General features: G+C 37.5%; 2 protein-coding genes across 2 annotated transcripts in view; both read right to left on the minus strand.

The window, feature by feature from the left end:
* LOC311291902 (uncharacterized protein) overlaps window positions 1–13,881 on the minus strand; it is a 322,068-nt gene that overhangs the window by 257,437 nt on the left and 50,750 nt on the right. The window contains exons 15-17 of the mRNA XM_084411257.1: window positions 5,705–5,878; window positions 4,850–5,020; window positions 2,916–3,089 (exon numbers count right to left, since the gene is read on the minus strand). Of these exons, the coding sequence (XP_084267383.1) occupies window positions 2,916–3,089; window positions 4,850–5,020; window positions 5,705–5,878 (519 nt within the window). The remainder of the gene's footprint in view (window positions 1–2,915; window positions 3,090–4,849; window positions 5,021–5,704; window positions 5,879–13,881) is intronic.
* LOC311291904 (protein NLRC3-like) overlaps window positions 1–13,881 on the minus strand; it is a gene marked incomplete at its 3' end in the record, with an annotated part of 146,391 nt that overhangs the window by 124,377 nt on the left and 8,133 nt on the right. The gene's annotated exons all lie outside the window — the stretch shown is intronic.

Below are 13,881 nucleotides of genomic sequence, written 5' to 3' on the forward strand. Positions count from 1 at the left end.
TGTTTTTTAGAGAATAATGTTTATGCGTGGTTATTTGAAAAAATAAAAATGAAAGTTGCTGAAATAAAACCACATAACATATAGTAAATATGTGTCCACAAGACTTTTGACAAATGGATGTTGTTGCCTAGGATTTTTTCTTCAAAATGATGTGAAAATCATCCTGCCTAATCGTTCTCATAAAACAATACATTGATTTAAACGTTGTAAAACAGTTTTTTTGTCAGAAGAGGTTTATGCATGGGAGTGGTAATGGCTATAAATATTAATGAGATTCAGACCAGGGGTGTGACATAGACACCCCCCCAATGACTAATGGCCCATCGCAGCCTGAACAAAAGAAGTAGAGGAGGTTTTGTTTTTCAATCTGTTTTATTGTAATTCCTCTATGTGGAGGAACATAATGTTCTAAATTTGCTCTAAGCAAATCAAATGTGACCAAAATAAAAAAAATAATCAGTCTGTTATAAACAAAGCAATTGTGAGCGATAAACAAAAGTAACTTGTACAATCCGACCCCCCAAACATGAAAAGAGCTGAAAGAAGTTAAAGAGAAAACAAATAACGCACACTATAACCTTATAAACAATAATATGTTATAAATTATATGCTACTTTTAATACTGTAGGGCAGTAGCCTACTATTCCCGGAAGCAACCTCCGAGTGGCCCAGCCCATGGTCCTGTGTCGTCAAAAACGTTACGTAAATTCGAAATAGTGCGCGCAGAAGCACATGCGCAAAACCGTTTTGTAAAATGATAAATTAATTATTTTTATTTTATCATATGTCATTTTGAAAAAAAGGACATTTTACAAACCTACGTTTTGCGCATGTGCTCCTGCACGCACTTTTTCAGTCAGATCACAGCAATCAGAGGAGGACGCGCTGAGGAATTTGTGACTGTTTCACCTGTTCAACCACATCAAAGTTTCGTAATTAGTAAGTCTGTGCTTTTTCTCTTTTTTTCTTTCTCTTATGTGCTGAAGGGCCGCTGTGCCTTAGTGAAACGGTGTTTGTACGTGAAGAGCTCTTTTCCAAAACGCCATAAACCTAAAAAGCTGTCTCAAAGATCCAGCAAAAATAATGATTATGAATATGTAAAATATTGCAATAAGACATTTTAATTGTTTATTAACTTCTGGCAAAGATGAAGTTGACGATAGGCTATTGACTCGCGATCTTCGCAGTAGGCTAGTGAACACACCAGAGAAATGCACATTTATTAGGCTACATAGTTTTTTGTTTTGGATGGTTTTGTTTAGAACCAGCTTTCTGTAAATATATTTCACATTTTTTAGACCTGCGAGGCGAGTAGGCTACGGTCTGGTTCATGATGATCTCCAGTTCAAGCACCTTATGTTGTGATTGCTAGCCTTTTTACTTTTTATGTATTAAATCCAGGAAATTTGTTAATGAAAATAATATTAAAATTAAGATACAATTAAAACAAAACGAAATTCGTTTTAAAGAATGGATTTGTGCTTTCTGTTTTGAGGTCTCTGTGAAAGTTTGAAAGTCTTTTAGTGCTGCTTCAGAGCGCTCGCGTCCATAATGGAGAACTGTCACGTAATATTGTTTTTTCCTCATAAATGCGAACATGTGTCAACTAATGCAAGTAAATTTAAAAAGACTTACCCGAAATATTATCCACGGCTGGATCAAGTCGCTCAACGTTCGTCGCTCAAAATACAAACGTTCGTCGTCAGAGTCCTGCTCTTCTTCTGAGCAAAATTTGAACTCGTGTCATCTTCCAACAGCGCAGGAAAGTGAATAAATGAAACTTGCTGGTTTTAAGGCATTTCAGGGGGCGTTTACCTTATTTTGCATAGATCACATCAGCTCATTATCTTATGAATAGCGCGCTCTGCGAGTGGGTGTGAACTCATTACCGATAATTAGGTGAGACGGGAGAAACTGTACTTCTCTTTAGTTTCTTACAGATTACATTGCAGGAGAATATTTGTTTTGAATGTGAATTGTTTTATTTAAAAGTAGAAATTTAAAGCTTTCTTTAGACGCATGTTTCATGGTTGTGTGATAAGTATTAGCTGAGTTTCAGTTCATTTTCCAGACTTGTTTCAGAAAGATTTTTGCGGAGACAGAGTGAGCTGAAAGCGCACCCTGTTTATTTTATTTATTTAAAAATAAAAACAAGGTTTTGATGTTAATGTGAGTGTACACAAAAAAAGAAGACCCTCTATAGTTTATAATCATGTATTTATTTTATTAATATGACCGTAAATGACGGACTTTTTTAAGTTTATGTTGCTGCTATGTGAAAAAAATCCAGCAAAACGCGGGGGCGCGTTTGCCGACCTCAGAGGGTTAAGTTCATTTAGATGTCAAATTTTTCTTTAAACATTTAAATACACAAATAAATATATATTTAAAAGAAACTAGAGCAACACTCAGTCCTAAAGCAAACTCATGACAACAGAAACGTCTCACAGAGCAGAAGGGCAAAAGCTCACTAGATCATGATTATCAGTGTGAATACAGAGTGTGAAATTAAGATCTTTCTGTCTTTAAAGCAGGAGGAGTGAGAAACATCAGCACAGAGAAAACTGGCTTGTGAAACTGCATGTTTGTGAACATCTGGAGACTCATAGACCTGCTGTAGAGAGATGCAGTGAATCTGGGCTTAATGCAAAACTATTATTGTTAATTATCAAGGTATACTCCTGAATGTCAGCACATATACTGACCCATAATGTCTATTTGACCTGTAGCTCGTATCACAACTAAACTGTGTTGACGGTTATCATCATCATGACAGAACCTGCAGCATCTGATCTGATCTTGATCATTTTGATGCAACAAATTGTCCAGCTTATTGTATAACTAAAATAAAATACTAGTTACAAATATTTAGCCTGCATATAGCTAATTTAGTTCATTATTTGATCCCATCTCACCTCAGTGTCTTCAGTTGACAGTCTGGATCCTGCAGTAAATCATTGAGCTGCTTCACTCCTGATTGTCCAGGATCATTTCCTGTGAGATCCAGCTCTATCAGGTGTGAAGGGTTTGATCTCAGAGCTGAAGCCAGAGCTTTATAACCTTCTTCTGTCACACTGCAGTTAGAGAGTCTAGAACAGAGAGGAAAACACTCGGCTGATTAATCAGTTACACCTGAACAATATAAATCCATCCTTAAACTTAATTTTATTTTATTCTTTGTACAAATGTATTGAAAGTCAGTTGCAAAAACTGACACCTGAATATGGAGGCAAACAAAAGGCTCAGAGAACTTTAATATGTTAGATGTCAACATCCCTTTCAAGATTGCAATTATCTAAAACTGTACAGCTCTGAAAGTCTATGATCTGAATGATCCACAACAAGCAACCTGAAAATGGTCGGAAAATTAAAGTTTGGGAATGGGCCAATAAAGTCCAGACTTCAGTTTCATTAAAATGCTGTGGAAGGACTTGAAACACAGCTCATGCTGGAAAGCCTACAAATGTCACTGAGCTGAAGCAGCTTTGCAAGGATGAGTGAGACAAACGGACCAAAATACCTTCACAGTGGTGTAAAACACTCATAAACTACAGGAAGTGTTTAGTCGAGACTAGCTGCAATGCTGAAAGCAGAATCAAAGATACACAGCTCCCTCAAAAGCACTCAAATACATTAATCCTGTCACATAAAATATTAAGATAAGTGATTTCTACCAGATCTCCCCCTCGTTTCTGTGGCAGATTTACCAGCTCTAACAGAATCATCTGAATTCTGACTCAACACTAGGTATGCAAATAACGATTAAATCACTAAATTATTAATTACTATAAACAAAAACAGCCCAATTTAAGTGTTAACTTATAAGAAGTAGAATATACATATTTAGAAAATACTTTATCCACTAAATATTATAATCCCCTGCAATTATTTGCATTACAGTGCAGCACCAAATGAATGCAGCACAAAATCAGCTCAAGCTCTTTTAGAAACTGCAGTGCTTTTGAGTTAGTCAAAGACTGAGTTAAAGAAGAAACATCTGTAATGCCACAGTAGAATAGACTAGAAAGACACAAACAGAGGAAGAGAGATTATCTTACAAACAAATCATGAATGTGAAGAATTTTACACAAATATAATGTGAACTCAGACTCATTGTGAGATATTGAGTATAAAGTGTTTTAGTTTAAAAACCCAGAAAGTGCACTGCTATAAACACTGAAACATAAGCCCTGCTGTCTTCAAATAAATAAACTTCAGTCACACTGTAATTGCTGTACAGTATAATGATACTAACTGTAGTTTCTCCAGCTTGAATTGTGGGTTCATCAGTAGATCACTGAGGTTTTTCACTCCAGAGTCTCCTAGTTTATTCCCGCTCAGGTCCAGCTCTCTCAGGTGTGACGGGTTTGATCTCAGAGCTGAAGTCAGGATGAGACTGTTTCTCTGTAATACTGCAATATCTCAGACTGAAGACAGAAAGAGAAAATGACTCGGATCTATGATGATCAACTAACGTGTTCATCTTCATCCAGCAGACTTTTGCTGACAAATAAACAGGGATATCAAGGTAAAGGTCACATGGAGAAAGACTACACATTGTACATTTAAAGGAGCCGTATGTAAGATTGTGGCCAAAACTGGTACTGCAATCACTTTCAAATTACTGTAGAGCGGTGTATCCCCTCCCCATTTGTGAAATACAAAGATTAAATTGAATGGGGTTATGAACAGTTCTGATCCTGATGTCAGAAAAAAAACATTGTTCTGCCTCTACAGAAACTGCAATAATTATTGACCCATGATCAAACTGTCTGTCTGGAAATATTATCATCAGCTAACATTACAACTAAAAGTAAAGAGATATTATAAATAAATGAGCAATACTCACGTCAGTGTGTTGAGTTGACAGTGTTTATCCTGCAGTAGAGCAGCGATCTGATTCACTCGTGTGTCTCCTAGTTCATGTTCACTCAGATTCAGCTCTCTCTGGAGTAACGGGTTTATACCCACAACTCTATTCACATACTGACAGGCTTCCTCTGCAGCAGGACTCACAAACCTGCAGAAGAGGCAATTCAGGTATCAACTAAATGTCAATTACATTACAAAAATGATTGATACGATAAAACAAAATTTATTGTTTTAAAAGCAAGCTTAAGTTAGTTTAAGTTAATTTAGATGTCAAATTTTTCTTTAAACATTTAAATACACAAATAAATATATATTTAAAAGAAACTAGAGCAACACTCAGTCCTAAAGCAAACTCATGACAACAGAAACGTCTCACAGAGCAGAAGGGCAAAAGCCCACTAGATCATGATTACCAGTGTGAATACAGAGTGTGAAATTAAGATCTTTCTGTCTTTAAAGCAGGAGGAGTGAGAAACATCAGCACAGAGAAAACTGGCTTGTGAAACTGCATGTTTGTGGACATCTCTCCAGATGTAGACTGATGGAGTGAATCTGGGCTTGATGCAAAACTATTATTGTTAATTATCAAGGTATACTCCTGAATGTCAGCACATATACTGACCCATAATGTCTATTTGACCTGTAGCTCGTATCACAACTAAACTGTGTTGACGGTTATCATCATCATGACAGAACCTGCAGCATCTGATCTGATCTTGATCATTTTGATGCAACAAATTGTCCAGCTTATTATACATCTAAAATAATATACTAGTTACGAATATTTAGCCTGCATATAGCTAATTTAGTTCATTATTAGATCCCGTCTCACCTCAGTGTCTTCAGTTGACAGTCTGGATCCTGCAGTAAATCATTGAGCTGCTTCACTCCTGATTGTCCAGGATCATTTCCTGTGAGATCCAGCTCTATCAGGTGTGAAGGGTTTGATGTCAGAGCTGAAGCCAGAGCTTTATAACCTTCTTCTGTCACATTGCAGTTAGAGAGTCTAGAACAGAGAGGAAAACACTCAGCTGATTAATCAGTTACACCTGAACAATATAAATCCTTAAACTGAACTTTATTTTATTCTTTGTACAAATGTATTGAAAGTCAGTTGCAAAAACTGACACCTGAATATGGAGGCAAACAAAAGGCTCAGAGAACTTTAATATGTTAGATGTCAACATCCCTTTCAAGATTGTAATTATCTAAAACTGTACAGCTCTGAAAGTCTATGATCTGAATGATCCACAACAAGCAACCTGAAAATGGTCGGAAAATTAAAGTTTGGGAATGGCCCAATAAAGTCCAGACTTCAGTTTCATTAAAATGCTGTGGACGGACTCGAAACACAGCTCATGCTGGAAAGCCTACAAATGTCACTGAGCTGAAGCAGCTTTGCAAGGATGAGTGAGACAAACGGACCAAAATACCTTCACAGTGGTGTAAAACACTCATAAACTACAGGAAGTGTTTAGTCGAGACTAGCTGCAATGCTGAAAGCAGAATCAAAGATACACAGCTCCCTCAAAAGCACTCAAATACATTAATCCTGTCACATAAAATATTAAGATAAGTGATTTCTACCAGATCTCACCCTCGTTTCTGTGGCCGATTTACCAGCTCTAACAGAATCATCTGAATTCTGACTCAACACCAGGTATGCAAATAACGATTAAATCACTAAATTATTAATTACTATAAACAAAAACAGCCCAATTTAAGTGTTAACTTATAAGAAGTAGAATATACATATTTAGAAAATACTTTATCCACTAAATATTATAATCCCCTGCAATTATTTGCATTACAGTGCAGCACCAAATGAATGCAGCACAAAATGAATGCTTAATGTCACTTCAGTATTACTGTGCGTTCACACCGGACGCGAATAGCATGTCAAATTCGCGCCTGCCGCGTCTAGTTATACGCTTGACCACTGCGTTAATTCGACAAAAACAAAAGTTTTTAGAGGCGAAATCCGGAGGCGAAAGTTTCGAAACCCGTTGGCGGCCATCTTTTTTAGATGTTTATCGAGCATTAGCATTAGCATTATTCGAGAGAGTCACCACTCGTATCAGTGTTAATTTCGTTAATGAAAACTATGACGAAAAATGTTCGTTGACGACCTTTTTTCCCCTGACTAAGACAAGACGATGAGAGACGACACCCACGTCATTAAAGGATAACTGTGACTATATCAACACATGCAATATCGTTGACGAAAAAAGACGAGACTGAAATGTGTTTAAACATTTTTCAAACTTAACCAAAACCACTTGTTTGTGTCAAATAAAGGAGACGACAACACATTGTTTTTTACGAGCGCTCAGGCTTACAGTTGCCAGATTTTAATAATTAAACCCCCAGTCAGAGCTTTTCTGTTAAAAGAACACGTTTTCTACCCGGTCTTTTCAATAGTATCTGGCAACCATGCGCGCGCGCTCTCTCTACACTGCTGAAGAAGCGCGGATGATCTGAAAACACAGACGAGTAAGCTGGAGTTTAGCGATCTTCATTTGAGATTTTCTCGGTCTGTGTTCTGCCACGAGCCGTTTGCGCTATCTGTGCTACTAAATATGCGATCAAAATATAGGCTGATATTAGACTTGTAGTCAAGACCGCCTAAACCGAGACCAAGACACTACCAAGACCAGAGGGTATCGAGACCAAGACAAGACCAAGACCAAGACCAAGACAGACCAAGTCGAGACCAAGACCAAGTCGAGACCAAGACCGAGACCAAGTCGAGACCGGATAGTGATTTTTTTACTAATCTGCTGCACTAGGAGGGGGAAAAAACAGACTAGTTGAAGCTAAGCAATAACTTGTGAATTCAAGAACAGCAGCATAGGGTTCAGCCGCAGTTTACATTCAATACTAGATGGTATTACTTCAACTACACAGGCAGAACAATACAGAGACAAACCATGTCATGTGTGTGACTGTGAGCTCATTGTAAATGTTTTTTGCAGACTGGGTGAGATCAACTATGTGTAGCAATTGCATGACGGCTGTTACTGCACAATTAGAGGATTGAGACTCCCTTAACTTTTGTGTACTGTTGAGAACTGACATGACTGGTACTGACTGGTTCATCTGACAAAACATCAAACACCTCCAACACCATCTTGCTCCTCCAACAACTGTCTAAAGAATGAGAAATATGTAACCAATTGAAATTATACTTAATGTCTAGATTAAATTGTATAACATCAAATTAAAGATACACAATTATAAACTTGGATTAGGCCTAATGTTTAGTCAACACAACGGAGATATGCAGATGATATTTAAAAGACCATTTATTTAGTCTAACACCATCTTAAATCCAATACTGTAATCAAACAACAACAACACCACACACACACACACACACACACACACACACACACACACACACAGAGAGAGATATCAAAGACACAAATTCATCCAAGCAAATGCCTGCCTATCTCTGCCGATTTCGGAGTCTCAGACTCCAAATTAACCCATTCTGCAACTTTTAAATACATAATTACATTTTTAAAAACGAAATTATAGGCGGGATCCGAAAGTTGGTCGTTTTGTCGCTATGGTTACACACACAACACACACACCGTTGGCGGTGCGCTCAAAGTCATCTGTCAGTTGTGTAACGTTAGTTGTGCAGTTAGCAGTTACCCAAAATGAATGACTCCTGAATGAAGTTAAAACCCATCATGTCACTGATATGTGTTTTTTAAACCAAGTGATCAAAGTGCTCGTTGCCGCTGCGATCAGTGGCGCGGATAAAATGTTTTCTCGTGTGGCTCGCGCACACTCTGCAATGTCAGCACTCGGACGCGCGCTTCAATCCGTTCCGTTGCGGATAATAATTGCATTATCGAACGTTGTGTCGTCATGGATATTGTAGTATTGTATTGCTAAATCCCCCGACCACTATGTCGGTCTGAGACAGCGAGACCTAGACAAGACCGAGAGGTCCGAGACCAAGACCAAGAGGTCCGAGACCAAGACCAAAGACCGTCAAGGCCGTGACAAGACCGAGACCACGTAAAAGTGGTCTCGAGACCGGTCTCGAGACCAAGACCGGTCTCGAGACATACATCACTAGCTGATATCCAGCAGTGTTTTTAATGGTGATCATATTATACGAGCAAGAATGCAATGTTTCCTGAATATCCACACGATTTCAAATGTGACATTGATTTTATACAACAGTTCAACAAACAGAAGGGTACATTAAATAATGTACTACATTTAAAACAGTATTGTCAGTAGGCTTATTGCTCTATTTTGCAACGAAAGCCACAGCAGAACTGCAGCACACAGCGGTGATTCGTGAACGAATCTGTGGCTTTGAACGAATCGTGAGATTCAATGACCCGTTCATAAAAATAGCAGCTTGCTTCGTTACTGAATGAATGAATGAATGACTCCATGACTCACTCATGAAGACAGTGACTTACTACTGGCTTTAATTTAATATTTTAAAAGTACCGGTATCACTTCGTTTTTACCATCATTGCATATTTATTGAACATTGTTTAATTAAAAAAAAATATATATATATATATATATATATTGTCCCTTAATGGAAAAAGTGTGACTGCAGTCTAAGAGGAAGAGAGCTGCATAGGGGGTACCAGAGGGTAGGGCACTCTAAAAACCACTGAACTAAGGAAAAGGGGTATGTAGAATTGCACAAGTGCTACTGCTAAAGAGTGCAATGTCAATACAGCCTGTTACCTTAATTTACATTTCTCATAAGCTTAACTGAATTGGCCTAGAGATAAAAAAAATTGGATTTTTTTTGCCTAAATACTACATATAAATAGCTACCAAAATTAATGTCGGTAACTGCAGTTTGACTAAAAGTTGACAAAAAAATGCAATGACTTTTCGTCAACTAAAACTAGACTAAAACTATGAAAGACAAAATGACTAAAATGTGACTAAGACCAATAAGTATTTTCGTCTCAAGATGAAAACTAAGACTAAATCAAAAATGGCTGCCAAAATTAACACTGGCTCGTATATGCTCTGGAGAGCAGAACAGCTGCGTAGGGGACATCATCGCTGTACTCGGGTCCACCAGACCCTCCGGAGGGTTTCAGGAGTTTCACAATTTGCTCCAGGAGCTAGGTTTGGTGGACCTAACGGTGAGGACGCTGACGAGGACAGCGTAGGCCGTATAAGGCCTCGGCCTCGAGTGGTCTCTGCATGACCAGCCCGCGCTGTATAGCCCGGCGCGAGGTTCACCCTCACCCGCACCTAATCTGTCATTTATTTTTGTTTTGATAATAAATGGAGCCAGCCTCCAAAAGTGAAACCTGTCCTGTGATTTTTTTTGTTTTTTTGTTTTTATACACTAAATTGTGTTTGTTGTCTTTACATTAGATTAATAATGTTTCATATATCTAGAATAGATATGGAATAAATAGCATTCAATACAAAATGAGTATCTCTCATATATTGAAATCGAGTTTTTATGTGAAAGATTTGCTTTGTTGTGCATTTTAGTCATATTACAAAATAATTTATTGAGGCCAAACATAAAATAACATTATAAACTGTCACTTCACCACGTGACAGCAGCAAACAGGCTCCTGATTGGTTAACGCGGCGCGAATTGACGCAGAAGTTCAGATTTTTCAACTCGGGCGGCAAACGCGAATTCGCGTCAAACACGTGAATGCACAAAAAGCATTAATAAAATCATTTGCGCGTAACGCGCTTAACGCGCCGCACGAACTTGACGCGCAAATGAGGCGTATTCCCGTCTACCGCGCCGCGCTCTACGCCTAATTCGCGCCGCAGGAATTTTTTACGTGCGTAACGCGTCTTGGACATTGACTTAACATTGAAATCACTCGCGCCTGACGCGCTATTCGCGTCCGGTGTGAACGCACCATTACTCAGTGAAAAAAACAGCACAATGACAACCTCACTTATATTGATCAAACTTTTATCAACAAAACAAATAAGACAGATGGCATAGTATACCCCCATTGTAACACTGAGAAATGAAGGTCTTTGGATTTCCCCCTAAATTTAAAACAAATTCTTAGTTTGTGGTTCATTAGTATTAATGAAAATACATCAATAATAAAATAGTACAATCATAAATTCACTTATATTAAACATTGGACTTTTATTAACATAATTGATAAGGATGATTTGCTATACCCATATTGTAACAAATAAATAAAAGATCTTTGGATTGCTTAGTTTGTGGCTCATTATTATTTTGAATGAAAAACATAACAACAATAGAACAAAGACAAACCTTCATAACTTCATCAAATTCTTATTCATAACTTTTAGCCTCCGGGATCGTCCTGTCAGTCATTGCACCTTACTTTAGTCATGTGACTCCTGTGGCTCAACTTACCTCAGTATCTCCAATTTACACTTTATATTCTTCAGTCCAGTGCAGAGCAGCTTCACTCCTGAATCCTGCAGATTATTATTGTTCATGTTCAGCTCTTTTAGATTGTTGTCTGATCCAAGAACTGCAGCCAGAGCTGAACCGCTTTTGTCTGTTAAGTTACAATCATTTAACCTACAATAAATCACAACACAGAATTAGACGGAACACATACAATACATTTTCTAAATACAAATATTAAATACATGTTCCATTATTATTTTTTACATAAACAGCATACAATGCATTCAAACAGCATTCATCTACAAAAAACACTATTTCCTGTACATTAGTATTTTTTATTCAGTGACAAATTTAATAGATAAAATGAAGCATGTTTGAAAAAAAATATTTTTATAGCTATAGGATTTCTTCCCTATTTCTGTCAGCTGATGGAGTTTGGGATTTTGCCACTGTTGCCTCTGGCTTCCTTAGTTGGAGACACTTAATATTCAACAATATTATTGACTTGACTGCACCGACACTATTAGATGAGACAGTTCACACTTTTATGGCAAGTTAAAGGCCTTTCACTATAATACTAAAAATGCCTTCATTCACATGTACACATGTCTTTTTGATATAAAATCTTTAATGATTTAAGTAAAGCTAAGATTACTTAAACCTAAGAAATTGTATTTGTTTTTAATATTTCAAGATAAAGTTTAACTGACGACTGATGCCGATATCTTAGAGAGCAGGGTGATCAATGGGTGATATATCATTAATTTAAAGATAGTAAAAAAGCATCTATAACAATTACTGAAATTAAATTTATAGTTATTTTACTTAATATTTACTAAATTAGAAAAAAAATATGAAAAAAAAAGATTTTGAACTAAGTTCAAAAAAGTAAACTTTTTTGTATAAAATAATATCTTAATGTGTACACTAAATATGATACAACAGGCTTTTGATAAATGTTTATTTGTAAATCTCTCGATCTACATGTTACATTACATTATTATTACATTAAACTACAGTATTTTTCACCAATAAAGTAATTGTTTAAAAATATATGAATATATGAATAAAAAGGAAGTAAACACTGTTACAGGGCACTCAGTAATCTGGTAATATCGTGCGCACTGGTAATCATATTTTTTCAAATAAAGACAAGGTAATGCTAATATTACATACAGCACACAGTGAAAACTATATGAATATGACACAGTGGATATAGCACAGCATATTTTAATATGAAGGATTTAAAGTTTTTCGATCGCGTCTCCTGTGAAGCTGATCTTCTGTTGGCATTCACTCACTTCACTCGACCGTCACTCGCAGTCACACGTTTATCAGGCTACAAATGCACACCTCACAAGATATCACAGCTGGATTCCATTAAATCTGCAAGGTTTGTGATAGGGGCATTCCACCCATTTGAACATTGTTTTTTATTTAAAGTGGGTCATATATGTAGTCGAAATGTAAAATAAATTTTGAATTTGGTGCCTTCTTGACCGAGGAAAGACAAAAAATAACTTCAGGACGCATTTGTATGAAAGACAACAACTCCCACAATGCACCACATTGCACAGCTCCGCAAGCCACTCCCACTAATCCAGAAAGCGCATATCTGCGTATAAGAGAAATCACTCTTCCGTCTACAAGGCTAGCTACCACCAGAGCTTGAAATTCATTTCACATTCACACAAAATGTCTAGTTAGTTGGCGAACTCATTAGTGCATAACTCCTCGTTTGTATTTCTTTCCAAAAGGTGAATTATTGCATGGTACCTGGATGTTCAGTCAGAACATATGCGGTGCGAAACTAGGATAGTTCTCAACACAAACGTCCGTGTCCTCGTCTGATTCAGAGATTTCGTCCAGGAGAAATTGTCATCGTTGAAATTCTTTGCCGCAGACGGACTCTATCTCTGTGTTCGTAGTTTCATCTTACAGTCTATGAGTTGCATAGTGAGATCACCGGCGCCACCAGTCCGCCCTAACTCGAGCCAGTCCGGGCTCCTCGTCCGCGGCAGGCAGGTCTTCTGCCTCGGCTGCTCTTCTTCGCTATAATGCGGCTTGTAAAGGTAGCCACAAACACCTGATTCAAGCATCAGACTTCCGAAATCCTCTTCTTCTATATCATATTGAGCACTCTCCTCCGCTATTGTCATAACTTTACATCTGTCTCCACAGCGCCTGTTAGCTTAGCTTCTAACAAGATGGAGGATATTGCTTTCAGTTTCAGAGAGTAAAGTCCCACCCACTGATCTGTAATAGGTCTGTAGCGTGAGCGGGTCCCGCCCCCTGGGAAAGATGAGGAACGAGTGTCTGTAGTCTCAACAGAAATCCCCCCCTCTTACACTTCCTCCTACAATGACGCAAAATGACGATTTTCTCGAAAATGAGAGAGTGTTGCACGACCATTCAATAGTATGACTGGGTATCTAACAATGCAAAGCTTAATGCAAATGGGTGGAGTGTCCCTTTAAATGTTTATTAGATATTCAGAGATTTGTTTAAATGATGTAGACGCGCATTTGCTGAATGTTGACAGTAAATGAGAAAGTATTTTGGCCTGATTGTTTGCCTTTTCTGCAACTAATAATATAAAAGCAACGCTTTACTTTTTCGCATACCATTTACTTTCT

The sequence above is a fragment of the Rutilus rutilus genome (assembly GCF_951802725.1).
Source record: "Rutilus rutilus genome assembly, chromosome: 6".
NCBI lineage: Eukaryota > Metazoa > Chordata > Actinopteri > Cypriniformes > Leuciscidae > Rutilus > Rutilus rutilus.